Source organism: Agelaius tricolor, unplaced genomic scaffold (assembly GCF_023055355.1).
Source record: "Agelaius tricolor isolate 1412-34295 unplaced genomic scaffold, bAgeTri1.0.p SCAF_64, whole genome shotgun sequence".
NCBI lineage: Eukaryota > Metazoa > Chordata > Aves > Passeriformes > Icteridae > Agelaius > Agelaius tricolor.
The window spans coordinates 574,268-592,741 of record NW_027269324.1 but is presented as its reverse complement, the minus strand read 5'-3'; the positions used below and the strand labels follow the sequence as shown (position 1 = coordinate 592,741).

General features: G+C 52.7%; 1 protein-coding gene across 1 annotated transcript in view; it reads left to right on the top strand.

Annotated features, from left to right (window-relative positions):
- LOC139605317 (uncharacterized) overlaps positions 1-18,474 on the top strand; it is an 850,331-nt gene that overhangs the window by 410,546 nt on the left and 421,311 nt on the right. The window contains 1 exon segment of the mRNA XM_071456679.1: positions 3,716-4,219. Coding sequence (XP_071312780.1) covers positions 3,716-4,219 — 504 coding nt within the window.

The following is an 18,474-nucleotide window of genomic DNA, read 5'->3' as shown; positions in this document are numbered from 1 at the left end:
TCCCCACACATTCCCCTGTCTGTGACACCACTGCATTGGCAGTCCCAACATTGACTTCTTTATGACACCACAGGGGGGGCAGCCCCAAGATTAGCCTCTCCATGACAAACCAGGGGTAGCAGCCCCAAGGTTACCCTGTCTTTGAGCTCACAAGGATGGCAGCCCCAATGTTCTCCTCTCTATGACATCACTGGGGGCAGTGGAAGCCCCAATGTCACTGCATGACTGATAAGAGCTACAGGATCCCATTGTTCTCCCCATTCTACTACAGAACCCCCGTTCTCCTCTCTATGACAACAAAACACTGGCAGCCACAGTGTTCCCTTCTATGACACTACAGCAGCAGCCACCCCAACATTTCCCTCTCTGTGACACCACAGCTGTGGCAGTCCCGTTGTCCCGGTCTCTGTGACACCACAGTGGTTGCTGCCTGAATGTTCCCCTCTCTGTGACACTGCAGCTGTGGCAGCAGCACTAGAACAGAAGCAGCAGCCATGGAACACCGGGGGAGCAGGGGAGGAGCAGAGAAGCTGTTTAAACCTGCTCTGCACTGAACACCCAGAACACCACCGGCAGCTCCTACCTGTGGCCCACTGGACCAGGCCTGGGCCGTGGCATTTCCAGTGCTGGAGAGACAGATAAGAGACTGAAAAGAGAATGAGTGAGCTGAGCTACAGCCCACAGAGGGACTTTCTGAGTTTGTCCTCTCTTTTGGAGAGGAAAGAGGTTTATTGTTTAATACTGTTCATTTGTTGTGCTGGTGAATGCTTTGCCTGGTAAATAAACAGTTTTTTCCCCTTTCCTCCATGGAAATCTTTTCCCAATCCGGTTGGGGGAGGGGCTTCTTAAATCTGCATTCTAGAGGAAACTCTTTTGGAGATTTTCTCCCAAATTTGCCCCATACGAGGCCAGGGTGGTGGGAAGAGGGGGGACCTCCAAGTGGTTGAACTGGGGTGAGGCTGGAGAAGGGGACCCCAAAACCCCCCAGCATCCCTAAGAAGGACCCTTGAGGATCCCCAGCAGCCCTGAGACGGGGGACCACCAGAACCCCAGAGGGATGAGACTGCACATGGGACACTCCTGGTGGCTTTTTTTGATTCACTCTTCATTTTTGAAGGTTTTTATGGACACCAGATGACTTCTAGAGATGGACTTGGGTAGGAGGAATCCCCAACCCAAGGCATTAACACCTTGTTTTTCCCCAAACCAGGATTTTCCCCAAAACATCCTGCAGTGACATCCCCACTGTCCTGCTCTGGGTGAGCTCAGTCCCAAACCTGACCCTGATCCTGGTCTCAATCTCACTGCATGTTCAGACACACTCACAGTTCTGAATTTATTCTTATCCCAGCCCCACACTCATCTAGCTCCAGATCCAATCCCAACCCCAGCCCTAAAGCCAATCCCATGTCTAGCCTTAACCCGAATCCCAGCTCTAATCCAAATCTCAGCCCCAACTCCAAGCCCAGCCCCAATTCCAGCCCTTTCCTAAATCCTCAGCCCCAAACCAAATCCCAGGTTCAGCCATTCTGGGGCTTTGGGGGTGTCTCTGTCCCTGTGCCCCCGATGATATTTGGGTGGGGTCCCAGCAGGGCTGAGAGGGACAGAGACCCCCCTGGCCTCCCCAGGGGTGAGAAGGTGGCAGAGCCCCCCCAGCCCCGAGCAGCCTCAGCGGTGAGAGGGACACAGAGCCCCTGGTGCCCAGCCCTGCACAGGCATTGCCTGAGGCCAGAGGGATGGAGACCCCCCGAGCATCCCCCAGGGCCAGGGGACAGAGAGCCCCGAGCATCCCCTGGGCTGAGAGGGACAGAGACTGCCCCGAGCACCCCCTGGCACAGGGGTGAGAGGGAGGGAGACCCCCCAGGCATTCCCTGGGGTGAGAATGATGGAGACCCCTGGGGAATGGCCTGGGGTGACAGGGACAGGGACACCCCTGGGGAATGGCCTGGGGTGACAGGGACAGGGACACCCCTGGGGAAAGGCCTGGGGTGAGAGGGACAGCGACAACCCTGGGGAATGGCCTGGGATGCCAGGGACGGGGACAAACCCTCCCAAGCCCCTCTCAAGCATCCCCCAGTCTGAGAGGCTCTGTGACCCCTTGAGCATTCCCTGGGCACTGGACAAAGTGAAGTTGTTTCTTGACAAAAATCAAACTTAACCCTACAGAAAATGCCTTGAATTTGCTCTTCCCACAAGTAACTTGTGGTGGAAACGCAAACAAATTACAAAATTTAATAAACTGACAGTAGAAGCAATTCTGTGGCAATTCCAAAATCCATTGGTCCTGCACAGCTCCAGCTCAGCTGCTGGCACAACATTCTGATAAAAGAAAAGTGGAAATTCGGCCAAATACATTGCGATACCTCTTTTATGAAAAGAGTATGAAAAGGAAGGGAAAGCTCTGTGTAGATGTCACAAAGGTGACAGGGACAAAGAAAAAAAATTATTCTTAGATTTGTCAAAGCCCCTGGCCTGTGAAAAAGAAAAGGGGGGACAGCCAGGGAGTGACAGGGACAGAGATCTCCCCTGGAGTGGTCCACGTGTGACATTGTCCCCTGTGTGTGTGGCCTTCCCAGGGTGGGGTTTTACACCTGAGCCAGTTTGGATAAGGGGGGTGGTGTTCACCCCCTGAGCAGGGATTCCCCCACTGTTTCAGGTTGCAGTGTAAGATGGAACCAAATGCATGTTTTCAATCCCCATCTTCATCAACTGCTATAAACAGGTGGGGCAGTGTTCTTTATCTCTTCCATGACTCAGCCCTGATAATGCCCTCCAGGGGAGATATCTTCTGCAAATGGGCCATTGTGTGTCACTGCAGGACTGATAAAATTCCATCATCCCATTGTGGGATGCTCCGCCCAGGGGGAGGATCCAAGCATTCCTACCTGGATATAAGCTGAGCCTTGCAACACCAGGAGCAGCTTGCCTTCTGGATTCCCAGAGGACAAGAGCTCCAGAACCACCACTGGACCTTCAGAGGAAGACCAGACCCTTCTACAGGATCACTGCTTGGACAGAATCACGTTCATCACTCCCACAGGACTGCAGCCACCATTTAATGGGACTGCTGCCACCACCCTGAGCAACAGGGTGTCAGGTTATATCCTGACTCTGTCAGTTTAAGGCAGTGTTTCTGTATCATTGCCTTGATCTTCATTTTCTTATTAAATTGTACTCCTGGTTTAGACCCTCCTCAGGTTTGCCTTCAAACCAGTACAAAATCCAGTGTGCTCATCCCTTGTTTTCCTCCTAAAAGAGAATTTCCCATCTTCAGTTCTTGGCCAGATGGAGGAGGAGGCTGTGAGGAAGAGGAAGGAGCCCTGGGACACCCAGGCAGGTGAGGAGGAAGTCAGTGCCCCTTTCCCCCTCTCTCCTGCTCCATCTCCCAGCCCACAACAGCCCCCGGCTGCAGGACGAACGCGGTGTCAACCCCGTCCTGCTGGGGATGCACTGGGGGGATCTCCTTCCCCTTCCCTCTGGCACGGAGGCAAATCCCATAATCTCCTTGTCCTTCCTCCCCCAGGGAAGAAGCTGAGGATGGAGACCAGGGACGACAAATCCCTACAGCAGAACCTCATGGAAGAGGCTGTTTTGAGTGATTCCAGAGCGGTGGAATCCAACAGGGAGGAAAATCCCCAGAGATTGTACAGGAAGAGGATCTACAAACCCAGCCCAGGGGGCTCTGAGGAGGAAAGACCCACCCTGAGCCAGGAAGGTGGACAGAGCTTCAGCCAGAGCTCAGAGCTGGTGGCCCATGAGCAGCTTCATGATGGGGAGAAGCTCTACAAGTGCTTGGCGTGTGGAAAGAGCTTCAGGAAGAGCTCCCACCTGATCCGCCACCAGATGATCCACACTGGGGAATGGGCCTACGAGTGTGGGGAGTGTGGGAAGGGCTTCAGCTGCAGCTCAGATCTCATCAGGCACCAATGCATCCACACTGGGGAGAGGCCCTACGAGTGTCCCCAGTGTGGGAAGAGGTTTCAGACCACCTCCAGTCTCCTCCTGCATGAGCGGAATCACACAGAGGAGAGGCCCTTCCGCTGCCCAGAGTGCGGGAAGGGCTTCAAGTACAACTCCCACCTCATCACCCACCGGCGCATCCACACTGGGGAGAGGCCCTATGAGTGTTCCCAGTGTGGGAAGAGCTTCACCAGCAGCTCTAACTTGACAAGACACCAACGGAGTCACCGGTAAGAGACGCCCTGTAAATGCCCCAAGTGCAGGCGGAGCTTTGTGCCCAGCTCCAGCTTCAACCCCCATGGGAAAACCCATGTTGGAAAGAGTCCTGGGGATCTATGTTCCCTGTGATCCATGCTGGGAAGACAGCTGTACCTTTTCCTGCCCCTGTCAATGACATGGTGTGGAATGAAGAACATGAGGGTCTGGCCATGGCCATGTGATTACATTCATTCTCACCTCAGGTCATTGCCAGGGGCAGGAAAGGGACTCTCTCTCCCTGAGGAGAAGGGTGTCCATTCCAGGGAGGGGAAATACGAAACTGGGAAGAGCCAGTAGTTGATGTTGTAATTTTCCCTGTAAACAGTTTTATTTATCCCTTCTGTTATCAATATTGTTTCTGTTCTGTTTGTTCCTTATCTCATTACTGTTCCCAATTAATTGTTCTTAACCCAGCCTGGGATCTTTGCCTTTTGTGCTTTCCATGGGAGGCGGGAGGGCAGCGAGGGCAGCGTGGTTTTAGCGGGAGCAGGAAATTGGGGAATCCCATTCCTGAAGCCCGGCCCATGGAAACCGAGCATCCCAGCTGGTGCCAGCCCTGGTGGCCATGGCAGCATCCTTGGGAGCGGGTCCCTGGCTGGGGCTGTGGGAACCTCTTCCCTCTGGTGCCCAGGGACAGGAGTGGAGGGAACGGCTGCAGCTGAGCCAGGACAGGCTCAGGTTGGATGTCAGGAAAAGGTTTTTGCCCAGAGGCTGCTGGGGCCCTGGCCAGGCTCCCCAGGGAAGGGTCCCAGCTCCAGGGCTCTCTGAGCTCCAGCAGCGTTTGGCCAGCGCTGCCAGGCCCAGGCTGGCATTGTTGGAGTGTCCTGTGCAGGGTCAGCAGTTGGACTGGAGGATCCTGATGGGTCCCTCCCAGCTCAGCCAATTCTGTGGTTCTGGGATGCCATGAGCCTGGGGATGGGCTGCCAATGGTTGCCATGGCAACAGAACTCTGGCTCCAGTCCTGAGCTGGTGTCCATGGCAACCACCCGTGGGATGGGGTCTCCATGGAGCTGCCAAGGGACTGAACATAGACACAGGGGGCTGGTGATGGTTGCCATGGAAACTGAGCATGGCAGCAGGGGGCTGGTGATGGTTGCATGCTAAGGATCAGATTTGTCACAGACCCTCAGAGGGGCTCCATGGGGACTTTCCAAGAGTCTCCAGGCTGTTCAAGAGCTGGAATGTCACAGGCACAGACAGGGGCTCCATGGAGACCTCCCAGGGCTTTCTGGGATGGTAAAGAGCCCTGTGGTCAGAGGCAGTCACAGCCATTCCATGGTGACATCCCAGGGCACCTTGGGCTGCAAAGGCACCCATCTGTCACAGGCACTCACGGGGGCTCCACTCTGACATCCCAGGAGTCCCCAGGCTGCCAAAGAGCCGGGATGTCCCAGAATCTCACAGGGGCTCCTGTCATGGGCACAGTGGGAGCTTCGGGCAAAAGCTTTATTTCTTTATTGGAGAAACTCCAAACGTGAGATGGAGAAATGACACCCAGCAGCCACCATGGATCCTCAAACCTCTGCAGGGCCCCTGGACTTCTCAAATTCCTTCTAAGAGAGGAGACTGGCAGCGATTGGGTTCAATCCCAGCCCCAGAATTTGTCAAAGGTTTATATGTAAAAGATGGGACAGGTTGAATCCAACTTTAATAAAATTTGTCCCACAGGATTAATGATAAAATACCAGCTATATTTATATAAATAGGGCTCTGATTGATTCTGATCATGATTAGACAGAAAGATCTTAACCAGAGTTATTTACTCCACAGTGCAGGAACTATAACAATTATTAGAATATTGTGCTCTAGGCAGCAATTTTGAAGTCAACAGGGCCTTGCTGGAGTGGTTTGAGCCCATTGCAGGCAAAGCCTCCTGCTCCAGCAGGAACTGCCTTTCCTGTGCCATCAGCAGGGCAGGTCCCGCTGCAGGAAAAGGCCCAGGCCAGCCCCAGCACAGGGAAGGCCTCGGGCACAAGGGCAGAGTGCCGTGCTGGGAGTTGTGCCAGGGAGAGCCTGAGGCACCAAAGGCACCTTGGCAGCAGCAGCTGCTTGCAGGCCATGGCCAGAAGCCTCCCTTGGCAGCCCGGCCTGGTGGCCACCACTGCAGAGCTGCTGCCTCACGGCTCATTCCTGGCTGGGCTCTGAAAAGCCACTTGTGCTCCAGGAGCCTGACTGGGAAGCCATTGGCCCCAGCACCTTGGGGACAAGATATCAATGACAAAACTCTTCATGCCAGCAGAGCCATGGCAGGGGCAGAGCAAAGGGCACAGCCAGGCCCAGGGGACAGGGCTACCATGGTGATGGCTGTCAGGTCACTGCCCCTGCAGCAGCCTGGCTGCCCTCAGCAGACATTCTGGCCAGAAGCCTTGTGAGGGCACCCAGCACAGCAGAGAACCCACACTACAGGAATTCTGTCACTGGGGAGGGCAGGGGGTTTCACTGGGTCAGGCTGCACAAAGCTCCTGATCTTGGACAATTCCTAGAATGGGGCATCCAATTCTCTGGAAATACAGTTGCAGTTTTGTGCCACTTTCATAATTGTAAAATATTTCCTCCTTCTAACAAAGGTAAATCCACCCTTGTTCATTTTAAAGATATCGACCCTTGTTCTGTCCCTTTGGGAGAAAATACCTTTGACCACAATTTTTCCTTTTTCATAGACCTTATTTTTTTTCCAAAAATCTCCCAAGATGGGGTTTGGAGGCCTTGTCGTAAAACCAGCAGGGACAGTCTGCAGGCTCTGGGCGCCGGAGTGAGGAAACTTGTTGCAGACATCTTTTCAATAAAAATCCTTTCTGAGAAGCTAAGAGGCCTCAGAGACAGAATGTAAACAATGGTTATCTACTGGTGTGGAATGCAACAGGTCCACCTGTGATTGGCCCATCTTGGATGTTTATAATTAATAGCCAATCAAGGACCAAGCTATCTCGGACAGAGTCCGTGAGAGCTGCCTTTGTTATCATTCTTTTCTTTTCTATTCTTAGCTTAGTTAGCTTCTGAGAAAACCTGTCATTCTTTTTCATTTTAGTATAGTTATAATGTAATATATATATATCATAAAAAAATAAATCAAGCCTTCTGAACACGGAGTCAACATTCTCGTCTCTCCCTTCACCTGAAAACCCCTGTGACCATGGTCACAGAAACTGAGGACAGAACAGGAATAGCCTGGGAGGGATTGAAGGGCAGTTTCAGAGAGGCTGGAGCTTTTTCTTCATAGCGGGAATGAGCCTGAAGAAGACATAATAGCACCAAGGGCAGCTGGGGAGGCCCAGAGTGGACACCAGGAGAAAGGAATTTCCCTGCCAGGGCAGGGCTGTGGTGCAGCACGTCCCCCAGCAGCAGCCTGGAGCAGCCCAAGGCTTTGTGTGGGCAGGCAGAGGCAGGCAGGAGGCAGAGCAGTCAGCAAAGGAAGGGCCCAGCCAGGTGGGGCAGCCGGGGGATGCCCACAGCCTGCAGGGACAGAGGCGCAGGTTTGCTCAGCACCAGAGACACCTTTGCCTTGCTTGTCCCCACCTGTCATCACTGCCACCAGTGTTCTGCTCTACCTGGAACCTGGGGACGCTTTCTCAGTCCTGTCCCTCAGAAGGATCTATATAAAGTACGAGAAACTTCAGTGTTTCAGCCTCTTTTTGAGTCCCTGAGAAGTTCTTTGAGCACACTCTGAGGGACTGAGTCTGATGCAAAGGGCACCAAAGCCCCAGAGGGCCATTAAAGTCCTTGTGATGTGTCTGTGCTGCTGAGCTGGGCTGGGCTCCTGGCCCAGAGGCAGCTCCTGGCAAGGGCAGCAGAGCTGCAGAGAGACAGCTCTGGCCAGGAGCAGCTCCTGTGCACAGCCCAGCAGGGCTGGGGCACTGCCAGGGCCCCTCAGGGACACCAGCAGGGCACGGACAGAGCTCTCAGGGGCTCAGCACTGGCAGGGGCTGTGGCATGTCCCAGAGGGGGCTGTGTCACAGCAGCTCCTCTGTGGCTGTGTCATGGAGGCACAGAGCAGCTGGGATGTCAGCAAGGGGCTGTGTGACAGCACAGAGTGGGCTTTGTGAGGTCACAGATTGGGCTATGACATCACAGAGTTTGTTGTGTGAGGTCACTGAGCAGCTACAGCATCATAGAGGGAACTGTGTGACATCACAGAACAGGCTGTGATGTCATGGCATGGCTGTATGACATCATAGAGCAGGCTTTGAGGTCAAAGTGCTGTGTGGCACTTTGAATAGCGTGCTGTGACATTACACAGTGTCAGTATGACATCACAGAGCAGGTTTTGTGGCATCACGTAGGGGATTGTAACATCATACAGCTGTCTGTGACATCATAGTGTGAGGCCATAGAGCAGATCTTGCCATAATAGAGGGTGTCTCTGTGACATCAGAGAGTGGGTTGTGACATCACAGGGTGGCTGTGTAACATCATACAGCAGGCTGTGACATCACAGATCAGACTGTGACATCACAGGGTGACTTTGTGACATCACAGAGTATTCTGTGACATCACACTATAGATTTATGATATCAGCTGGTTCTGTGACATCACAAGGGTGCTGTGTGACATCCCAGGGTGGGCTGTGAAGTCACAGGATGTTGTGTGATATCAGGGGATGGCTATGTGACATCACAGGGGTTTGTGTGACATCACAGGGGCTGTGTGACATCACAGGGGCTGTGTGACATCGCAGGGGCTGTGTGAGGCCCCTGGGGAGGTCACTCTGCCCCGCCCTCCCTCACAGTTCCCCGCAGAGCAGTCCAACCCTGCTCGTGCACAGCGGGGTCCCCTGTCCCCCCGGGTCCCCCCGCCCCCGGTCCTGCAGCCTCCCCCAGAGGATGTTCCACGAGATCGACCCCAGAGCCTGACACGGGGACGGGGGGCCGGGGCCCTGGGGGTGGCACAGGGGGACAGGGACCCCCTGGCAGCGTCCCCGTGTCCCCCAGGGCCAGAGCCTGGGCCAGGGCTCCTTCACCCTGTTACCAACGAGGCCTTGAGAGCGCTGAAAAAATCCCCAGCAAGGGAGCAGCAAAAACTAGATTTAATATTAAGCAACAGCACCACAGAGTTCCTTGGCAAGAGTCACTATGCTCCTGACTGGACACTTCAGGCTGAGCAGGGAAACAAAGCAACAACAAAAGAAAACAAAGTCTAGGCAATCAAACTAGAAATGAACTCAGAACTGCCCCTGTGTGTGTGTGACACAAGGACAGTGAGGGCAAGGATGAAAGGAATATGGCCCAAAAGCTTAACAGAGCTTAAACTTAACAGGACTTAACTTATACCTTAATCTTAACTGATACCTTCAATTTCACAATTAAGCAAAAAACAGTATTTAGCAGGATTTAATCTGACTTATAACCTATGACTTTGCAATTTAACAGAGGATTAACATTTAACAGTATTTAACTTAGCTTATAACTTATATTAAACATAGCAACTTAGGAAAACAACAACTCTTAGCAGTGTTTAGATTCACTTAGACCTTGTGACTTAACCTTACCTACAGGCAATGTAGGTAAGGTTAAGTCATCCTGGCCACACTTGGCACCAACAGCTTTCTTTGGCAGGGTGAGAACAGGGATGTTGTGCCACCGAGGGAACAAAACCAGTTCCCAGGGCTGCTGCTACAGAAAGCAGGAGCTGGGTGGGCAGCAGCAGTGCCTGGAGCAAACAGTGTTTGTGATGAGCTGCAGAGGAGCTGAGCCCAGGGGCTGTTGGCCAAGGCTGAGCCCCAAGGACCATTTCTCATCTGGCAGGGCGGCCTGAGAAGGGGAGGGGGGAATGCAGCAGCACAGGGCCCATGGAACCAAGGGACCATTGTGACACTGTGGAGCCTCATGGAATCATGGGGACCATACTGACACTCTGTGGCTCCATAGAATGCAGGGATCATTGTGACACTGAGAGGCCCCATCAAACCAAGAGTCCATTGTGACACTGTGGGGCCTCATGGAACCATAATGCCATTGTGACACTTTGGGGTGTCATGAGACTAAGGGGCCGTTATGACACTGTGAAACCCCATGGAGCCAAAGGTCCATTGTGACATTGCAAGACCTCATAGAACCTAATGGAGAGACCATTTGCACACTTCACAGCCTCATGGAACCAAGGTCCATTGTGACACTGAGGGGATTCATAGAATCATGGAGGCTCATAGAACCATTGGGACACTGTGGGGCCCTATGGAATAAGTAAAGCATTGTCACACTGTCAGGCCTCATGGAAACAGGGAGACCATTGTAACCCTGGGGGGCCCCACAGATCCAAGAGGACCATTGTGATACTGTGGGGCCTTGTGAAACCAAGAGGCCTTTGTGACACTGCAGGGCTGCATGGAACCAAAGCTCCAGGGTGACACAGAGGGGCCTCCAGTCATCAATGGTCCATTGTGACACTGTGGAGCCAAAGGAGTCCATTGTGACACTGCAAACCCCCAGGGTCCAAAGGTTCCATTGTGACATTGCAGGGCTCATGGAACAGAGGAGTCACGTGACATTGTGGGGCCTGTGGAACCACGGAGACCATTGTGACACTGCAAGGCCTCGTGGAATCATTGGGACCATTGTGACACTGCAGGGCCTTGTGGCATCGTTGGCACCATTGTGACACTCTGGGACCCCATTGAACCAAGGGTCTATTGTGACACTGCTGGACCCCATGGAATCAAAGCACCATTAGGACACTGTGGGGCCCCATGGAACCAATGGTGATAGTGCAGGACCTCATAAAACCAAGGGAACACAGAAAAGGTCTGGTTGGTTTGGCCTCCCATGGACTACCTAATTGGTCCAGCTGGTCTTGGCATGCGGAGGCTCTCTTCTCATCTGCTGCTGGAACACTGGGGCTCCATGCTTTTCTTGCCATGGGAAAGAAATCTCCTTCTCCTCCAGGCACCCATGGCCACAATTAGGATTTCACCTCCAAATTCCCTTATTTCCACAGATTTTTCCCATAGGAATACGGCCAGGACAAGTCTGGCTGGCAATGGTTTCATAAGGGTCACCTCTCATTGGTCCCTGAAACACTGGGGAAGGCTCTGTGCTTTCCTTCCTATGGGAAAGAACTGTGCTGCTTCTGCATGTGCCCATGGCCGAAATTGGGTTTCCAACTCCAAAATTCCTTTAATGCAAGGACTGCTCCCAGACAAAATCTGACATTCCTGACAAGTCTGGATGGCCTTGGCCTAGTGAGGCTCTCACCTGCCTTCCAAACACTGGGGCTCTGTGCTATGGAAAAGAACTATTATCTTTCTCACCCAGGTGCCCATGGGCAGAATTGGGGTTTCACCTACAACATTCCCTGCTGTTAGAGACTGGAGGAGATTCTTGACTGGAAACATTTTGTGTATGGGAGAGGAAGGGGCAGGTCCAGCCTTGCCCTGCCCTGGAAGCCCAACCCTGCCCTGCCCTGGAACCCCAATCCCCCCAGAGCCTCTGTCCCAGCCCAGCAGTGGCTGCCAGTCCCTGGCACAGCACAGGCAATGCTCCACAGCCACCTCTGCAGCCCCAGCCCAGCTCCTGAGGGACCAAATGCGCCCAAGCCCCACCTGGGGGAAGGGCCCAGGGAGACCAAGGGGTATTGAAGGCTGACCACAAGGCAAGCACACAGCTTGACCCTGGATCCTCTTGGAATTTCCATCTGAACAGTGCTGGAATCCAGGAGTTGGTAGCCGTGTGTGTGCTCCTCTGTATATTTTTTGTCTTTTTCTCTTTCTGTGTCTTCATCTTCTAATTCCCTCTTCTTGAAAATTTTGATTCAATTTAAATAGAATAGTCTTAGAATTGGCAAAGCTGAATAGGCCAAGTCAATGCTTTTAAAAGTGGGTTTTTTTGAATGAATGTCATATTAAACGTTTTTCCAAAGTTTCTCTAATTTATTAAAGCTCCCGTAAAGATGGTTTGGTTGTTTTGGGCACCTGAGAAACTCTTGTTGTTATTTCTCCAGCACATAAAACTCAGAGGACACAAACAATTGTAATTCCTTTTAAATGTCTCCTTGAGAGAGTTGTTTGGGGGATGGGGGTCAGGGCTTGTGTGTGCTGCTTGGCCCAGCCCAGGCAGGGCTTTCCCAGCCACATTCCACACTCCATTGCCCAGCTGGAGCCGCTGGTGCCTCTGAGTTCTGCTTGTCCAGCCCCAGGGACACTCTCCTTGTCTGCCCATTCCCCCACGGTCTCTGGGCAGGGATGGCCTCAGTGGGGGCTGCTGACATCCTCAGAAACTTGCAGAGGCTGCTGCTGAATTTCACTGCTCCAGAGGCTTTTTCAGCCTTCAGCTCTTCAGTGCAGGAATTCAGTGTCCCAGGGCTCATGAACATTCAGAACACCTGAACAAGCCAAGCCTCTGGGAATAATTTGATTTTAATTTTCAAATCTTTTGTGGTTAATTAGACAGATTTCAGTAGTGTATTCAAACTGAATAGATTCTTTTTAAAAAGACAGTGAGAAAACATGTTTAAGGTCCTGTTTAGGTTTTTTTTTCCCTCTTAATACAATGATAATACAGTGCAATCTCCAATTGACACTGAATCCAAGTACCTCCTCATGCAGTTTGAATGGATATGAAAATCAAGACCCTTCATGGCTGACAATCAATCAGACTCTGTCCCTACCCCCACCCCACCATTTCCCCCATCCAAGCCCTGGCACTCAGAGCAGCCTTGTGCAAATCTGAGCTCCCTCCAGCCCAGGCTGCCCCTGCAGCTTTCAGCTCCTTGGCTCCAACTCCCACCTGCTTTCCTTGGAGAAGGAGCTGCCCAAGACACAGAGGGATGTTCATTTCTTGTCAGCCAACAGAGCCAAGGGAAGGCACAGCTCCACCAAATGCAAAAGTCTTTTTTCTCCCTGGGCCTGCCCCTGATCCCCACAGCCTGTCCTGTTTCCTTCATCCCTGCATTGCCAGGGACTTTCGGGGATATGGGAGCTCTGCTCTGGCTATGGAGAGAGGTCCAAGTGCCAGCACTGGAGTGGGAACCACAACTCATCAGGTTTGTGTCCTTTAGGGGTCAGTAACTGCTGAGACTCAGAGGCACAGAAAGTTTCTCCTCTTGGCCAACAGACCACAGTTAAACAGGACACAATTCAATAACAATCTCACTCTTCCCTGAGCTAAGTGCAATGTCCCAGCAGCATCTGATGAGTGCACCATCCACAAGTGATTTCCATACTAGAATTAATTTTAGACAAGAATGGTTCTGTGACAGATATAAAAACAATTAAGTTCTTGTATCAGGATGCTCATCCTGGAGTGGGGGCAAAACAGCTCCAACAATTCCTGATTTGCAAAGCTGTCAGTGGAGGATGGAGAAGGGAGCTCAGGCTGCTCTTGGTGTTGAGGAAATGCTGAAAGCAGCCTGACTCATTTCATCTCCTCCTGTCCTGGCTGATCTCCCCTCTTTCCCCTTCCACCCATTGGCTTTTGTCTCCCACCAGCCCCCGGTGAAGTGCCTGGCTCTGTGTTCTCCATCCCCTCCTCGCTGGCACTGCCAGGCTGGGATGAGGAGCCCCTCAGCCTTCCCTGCTCTGGGCTGCACAAGCCCAGCTCCCTCAGCCTCTGCTCACAGCCCAAGGGCTCCAGCCCCACCTTGGAGGCCCTTCCCAGACCCTGCTGCAGCTGCCAGACATCTTTCCTGCCCTGGGCAACCCAACCCAGGCCACAGTGACCTGGATAATCCCCGTCCTTGATGTCCTGGTGACACAGCCCTGGCCCCTTGTCCTATGTCAGGCTCTGGGGTGGATCCTGTGGAACATCCTTTGGTGGAGGCTGTGGCTCCAGGTGGGCCGGGGGGATCCCGGGAGACAGGGACCCCGCTGGGCATGAACAGCATTGGACTTGTTGGGAGAAACTGTGAGGGGGAGCTGGGGCCGAGTGACCAACCCAGTGACCTGGCACAGCCCTGCTGGGATGGCACACAGCCCCTCTGGGATGTCACACAGCCCCTCTGGGATGTCACAGCCTGCTCTGTGAGCTCACAACTCATTCTCCAATGTCACACAGCTGGTTTCTGATGTCACAGCCAACTCAGTGATGTCATAGTCTGCCCAGTGATGTCACAGCTGGCTCTGTGATGTCACAGAGGCAGTCTGTGATGTCATAGCTCATCAATGACCTCACATTACCCACTCTCTGATATCATAGCCCACTCTGTGACCTCATGTTTCCAGATGATCAATTGTCTCCACCAGGTGAGCTCACACCTGCAGCTTGTTCTCCACATCCCCAGGCCTATGGAAACCACACAAGGCCCATTGTGTGAGAAGGGGAACTGGAAGTTCAGCAGCCTCAGGGTCCTGCCACCTCAGCCAGGCCCACTGGAGCATTGAGGTCCATGACCACCAGGGACCACCAGAGAGACCCCCAGGACAGAACACATGGGTAAAAGGAGGGGGAATATGCTGATGATTTTGGGGAAATGATTATCATATGTATGTTTAGTCCGGGACAATCAATGAATATGTGTGCAAAATACAGACTATAAACAGAAACTTTCCTGTACTCAGCCTGCAGGGCTTTGGGAGGAGCTCTCCCCCGTGCATCCAGCTGAATAAAGAATGCTGCTTCTTAATGCTACACTGGGGTTAAGGAGTTTTCATTTTACCAAATTGTTGGTAACACTCCCACTGCCAAGGAAAGCTCTGTCTGCTGCTGTTCACAAACAGAGAAGGGCTGGGGGAAGATGTGGGGCTCAGAGGCTGCCTGGGGCACAGTGACCATGAAATAATCAAGTTTTCCATGTTCTGTGAAAGAAGGAAGGGCAGCAACAAAACTTCTGCACTGGAATTCGGAAAGGCAGACTTTGGCCTGTTTAGGATGCTGATTTGGGGAATATAAAATCAGGTACTGAATTATTTTAAGGGAAACACCCCTTAAAAAGAAAGGGGTCCAGGAAGGACACACATTTCAAGAAGGTAATCTAAGGGGGAAGGAGCAGCCTGTCCCAGTGTGGCAAAAGATGAGCCAGTGATGAAAATGGCTGGCCTGGCAGGGCATGGAGCTTTTGTGGGAAAAGGGGAAAATGGACTGACAACTCGGGAAGTGTTTCAGGTTGTCATTCAGTTATGCAGAAAGAAAAGTTGAGAGTTGAAAACTCAATCAGAACTTAACCTATCAGCTTCTGTAAAAAAATAAAAATGTTTTTATATAAAATTTAATAGGAAAAGGGGAGAAGGAGACCCTCTACTCTTCATTGGATGCAGTGGGGAATACAGTAACTAAAGATAAGGAAAGGGCTGAGCTACTTAACACCTTGTTTGTCTCAATTTTCAATATTAGGACAGGTTGTCCTCAGGACAAGTGTTCTCCTGAGCTGGTAGATGGGCACAGGGAGCAGAACAGCCCCCTGGAATCCAGGAGGAAGCAGCTGCTGACCTGCTGAGCCACTCAGATGCTCACAGGTGTATGGGATCAGATGGGATCCATCCCAGGGGGATGAGGGAGCTGTGGATGAGCTCCCCCAGCTGCTCTCCATCATTTACCATCAGTCCTGGCTCAGCAGGGAGGGCCCAGAGCACTGGAGGTGCCAGTGTGAGCCCATCCCCAGGAAGGGCTGGAAGGAGGAGCTGGGGAACTCCAGGCCTGTCAGCCTGACCTGGGTGCCCGGCAAGGTTATGGAACAGATCACCTTGAGTGCCATCACAGGGCACCCACAGGATGGCCCAGGGATCAGAGCCAGCCAGCTCAGTGGATTTAGGGGTGGCAGGTCCTGCCTGACCAACCTGGTCTCCTTTTATGCCCAGGTGACCCACCTGTGGATGTGGGAAAGGCTGTGGATGTTGTGTGCCTGGACTCCAGCAGAACCTTTGACTCTGTCTCTGACAGCATTCCCTGGAAAAGCTGCAGCCCACAGCTTGGGCAGGTTCCCTCCTGGCTGGGAGATTTAAGAGCTGGCTGGAGGCTGGGCCCAGAGAGTGGTGGGGATGGTGCTGCACCCAGCTGGTGTCCAGGCACTGGTGCTGTCCCCAGGGATCTGTGCTGGGCCCAGTCCTGTTTAATATCTTCACTGATGGTCTGGGTGAGGGGATCGAGTCCAGCATTCACAAATTGCAGATGGCACCAAGCTGGGTGTGAGTGTGGATCTGCTGCAGGGCAGGACAAGAAGACCCAGCCTTAAGCTGCGCCAGGGGAGGCTCAGGCTGGATAATAGGAAGGAGTTCTTCACAGAAAGGGTGAGTGGGAACTGGAATGGGCTGGCCAGGGGGGAGGTGGCAGAGTCACTGTCCCTCTCCAGTGGCACTCAGTGGCATGGTCTGGGTGACAAGGCAGTATTAGGGCATTGGTTGGACTTGATGATCCCAAAGGTCTTTTCCAGCCTATTTGATTCTGTCATTCTATGATGATTGGGACACTCTGGGGCCATTGTGACACTGCAGGGCCTTGTGGAACTAAGAGGACCATGGTGACACTGTGCAGGCCCACAGAACCAGGGGTCCATGGTGGTGCTCTGGGGCAAAATGGAACCAGGGAGTGCCCCGTGACACTCTAGGCCCTCGTGGAACCACAGAGGCCATTGTGACACTGCAGGGCCTCGTGTAACCAAGGGGTTTCACCATTTTGACACTGCAAAACCAAGGAGGCCATTGGGAGACTGCAGGGCCCAGTGGAACCAAGGGGCCATTCTGACACTGCGGGGCCTCATGGCACCAAGGGGACATTGTGACACTGCAGGATCCTGTGTAACCAAGGGGCCACTGAGACACGATGGGGCCTCGAGGAATCTGGAATAATGCTGTGACACTGTGTGGCCTTGTGGACAAGGAGTCCATTGTGACACTGAGGGGACTTGTGGAACCACAGAGACCATGGTGACAGTGTGGGACCTCATGTGACCATGGGGCCATTGTGACACCCTGGGGCCCATGGAACCAAAGGGCCACTGTGAAACTGCAGCACCAACGAGAACATTGTGGTACTGTGAAGCCCCATGGAACCAAGGAGACCAGTGTGACAGTGCAGGGCCTGGTGTAACCAAGTGGCCATTGTGACACTGAGGGACCCCATGGAACCAAGGACATCTTTGCATATGACACCACACCGGGTATGAGTGTTGACCTGTAGGAGCAACAGAGGGCTCTGCACAGTGACCTGGACAGGCTGGATCCAGGGCCCAAATCCAACAAGGTGAGGTTTAACAAGTCCCAGTGCCGGGTCCTGCACTTTGGCCACAACAACTCCTGCAGCGCTACAGGCTGGGGACAGAGTTCCAGGACAGCAGCCAGGCAGAAAGGGACCTGCAGGGACTGATGGACAGCAGGCTGGACATGAGGCAGCAGTGTGCCCAGGTGGCCAAGAAGGCCAATGGCTCCTGGCCTGGCTCAGGAATGGTGTGGCCAGCACCAGGAATGGTGTCCCAGCTCTGCACACAGACATTGCTGCTGCAGCTCCAGAGAAGGCAACACAAGGGCATCTCTGGAAAAAAACTTTGCTGGGAGATCCTTTAGTTTCTTTCAAGCCACACAGAGTGCAGCCCCTCACCGACACAGACTGTGGCCACAGGGAAGATGGAGAGAAACAAAATGAGAACTGGCAAAACCAATGGCTTTTCTTTGTGGACAATATTAAATAAATCAAACATGGTGAAAAAAAGAACAAACCCAGAACCAAACCCAAAGGAATCATCAAAGGCGATTTATATTACATGGCCTGTCCCTGCTGCAGCCCCGGCACTGCCACCCCCAGGGCTGTGCCCGGCCCCGAGAGCACTCAGGCCCTGCAGCAACACCAGGGCCACCAGGGCAGCGGGGCAGGGCCATGGCAGCAGCACTGGCAACACCAAGTGCTGCTGCTGCTGCTGCTGGGCACAGCTGCTGGGCCAGCACTGATCTGCCCCAGCTCTGCACACAGACATTGCTGCTGCAGCTCTACAGAAGGGAACACAAGGGCATCTCTGCAGAAAACTCTGCTGCGTGATCCTTTAGTTCATTTAAAGCCACCAAGAGTGCAGCCCCTCATTGACACAGTCTGTGGGCACAGGGAAGGTGGAGAGAAACAAAAGGGGAAATGGCAGAAACATTGACATTTCTCTGTGGACCATATAGTTAGGCTTGACAGCTAACTTACAAGCAAAGCTGAGTTAATAGATGAAATAACAATTGATGATTTTAGATTGTATCCATAGCAAGACAGAAGACAAGGCATTAGCATGGGAATAGATTAGAAAAGATACATGTAGATTTTTGTTAGGTAGATTAGATGCATAAGTAAATGTGTATGCATAGCTTATTAAATTTCTGTAAAACTTTTGCCAATTATATTCATACTAATAGCTTTGTTC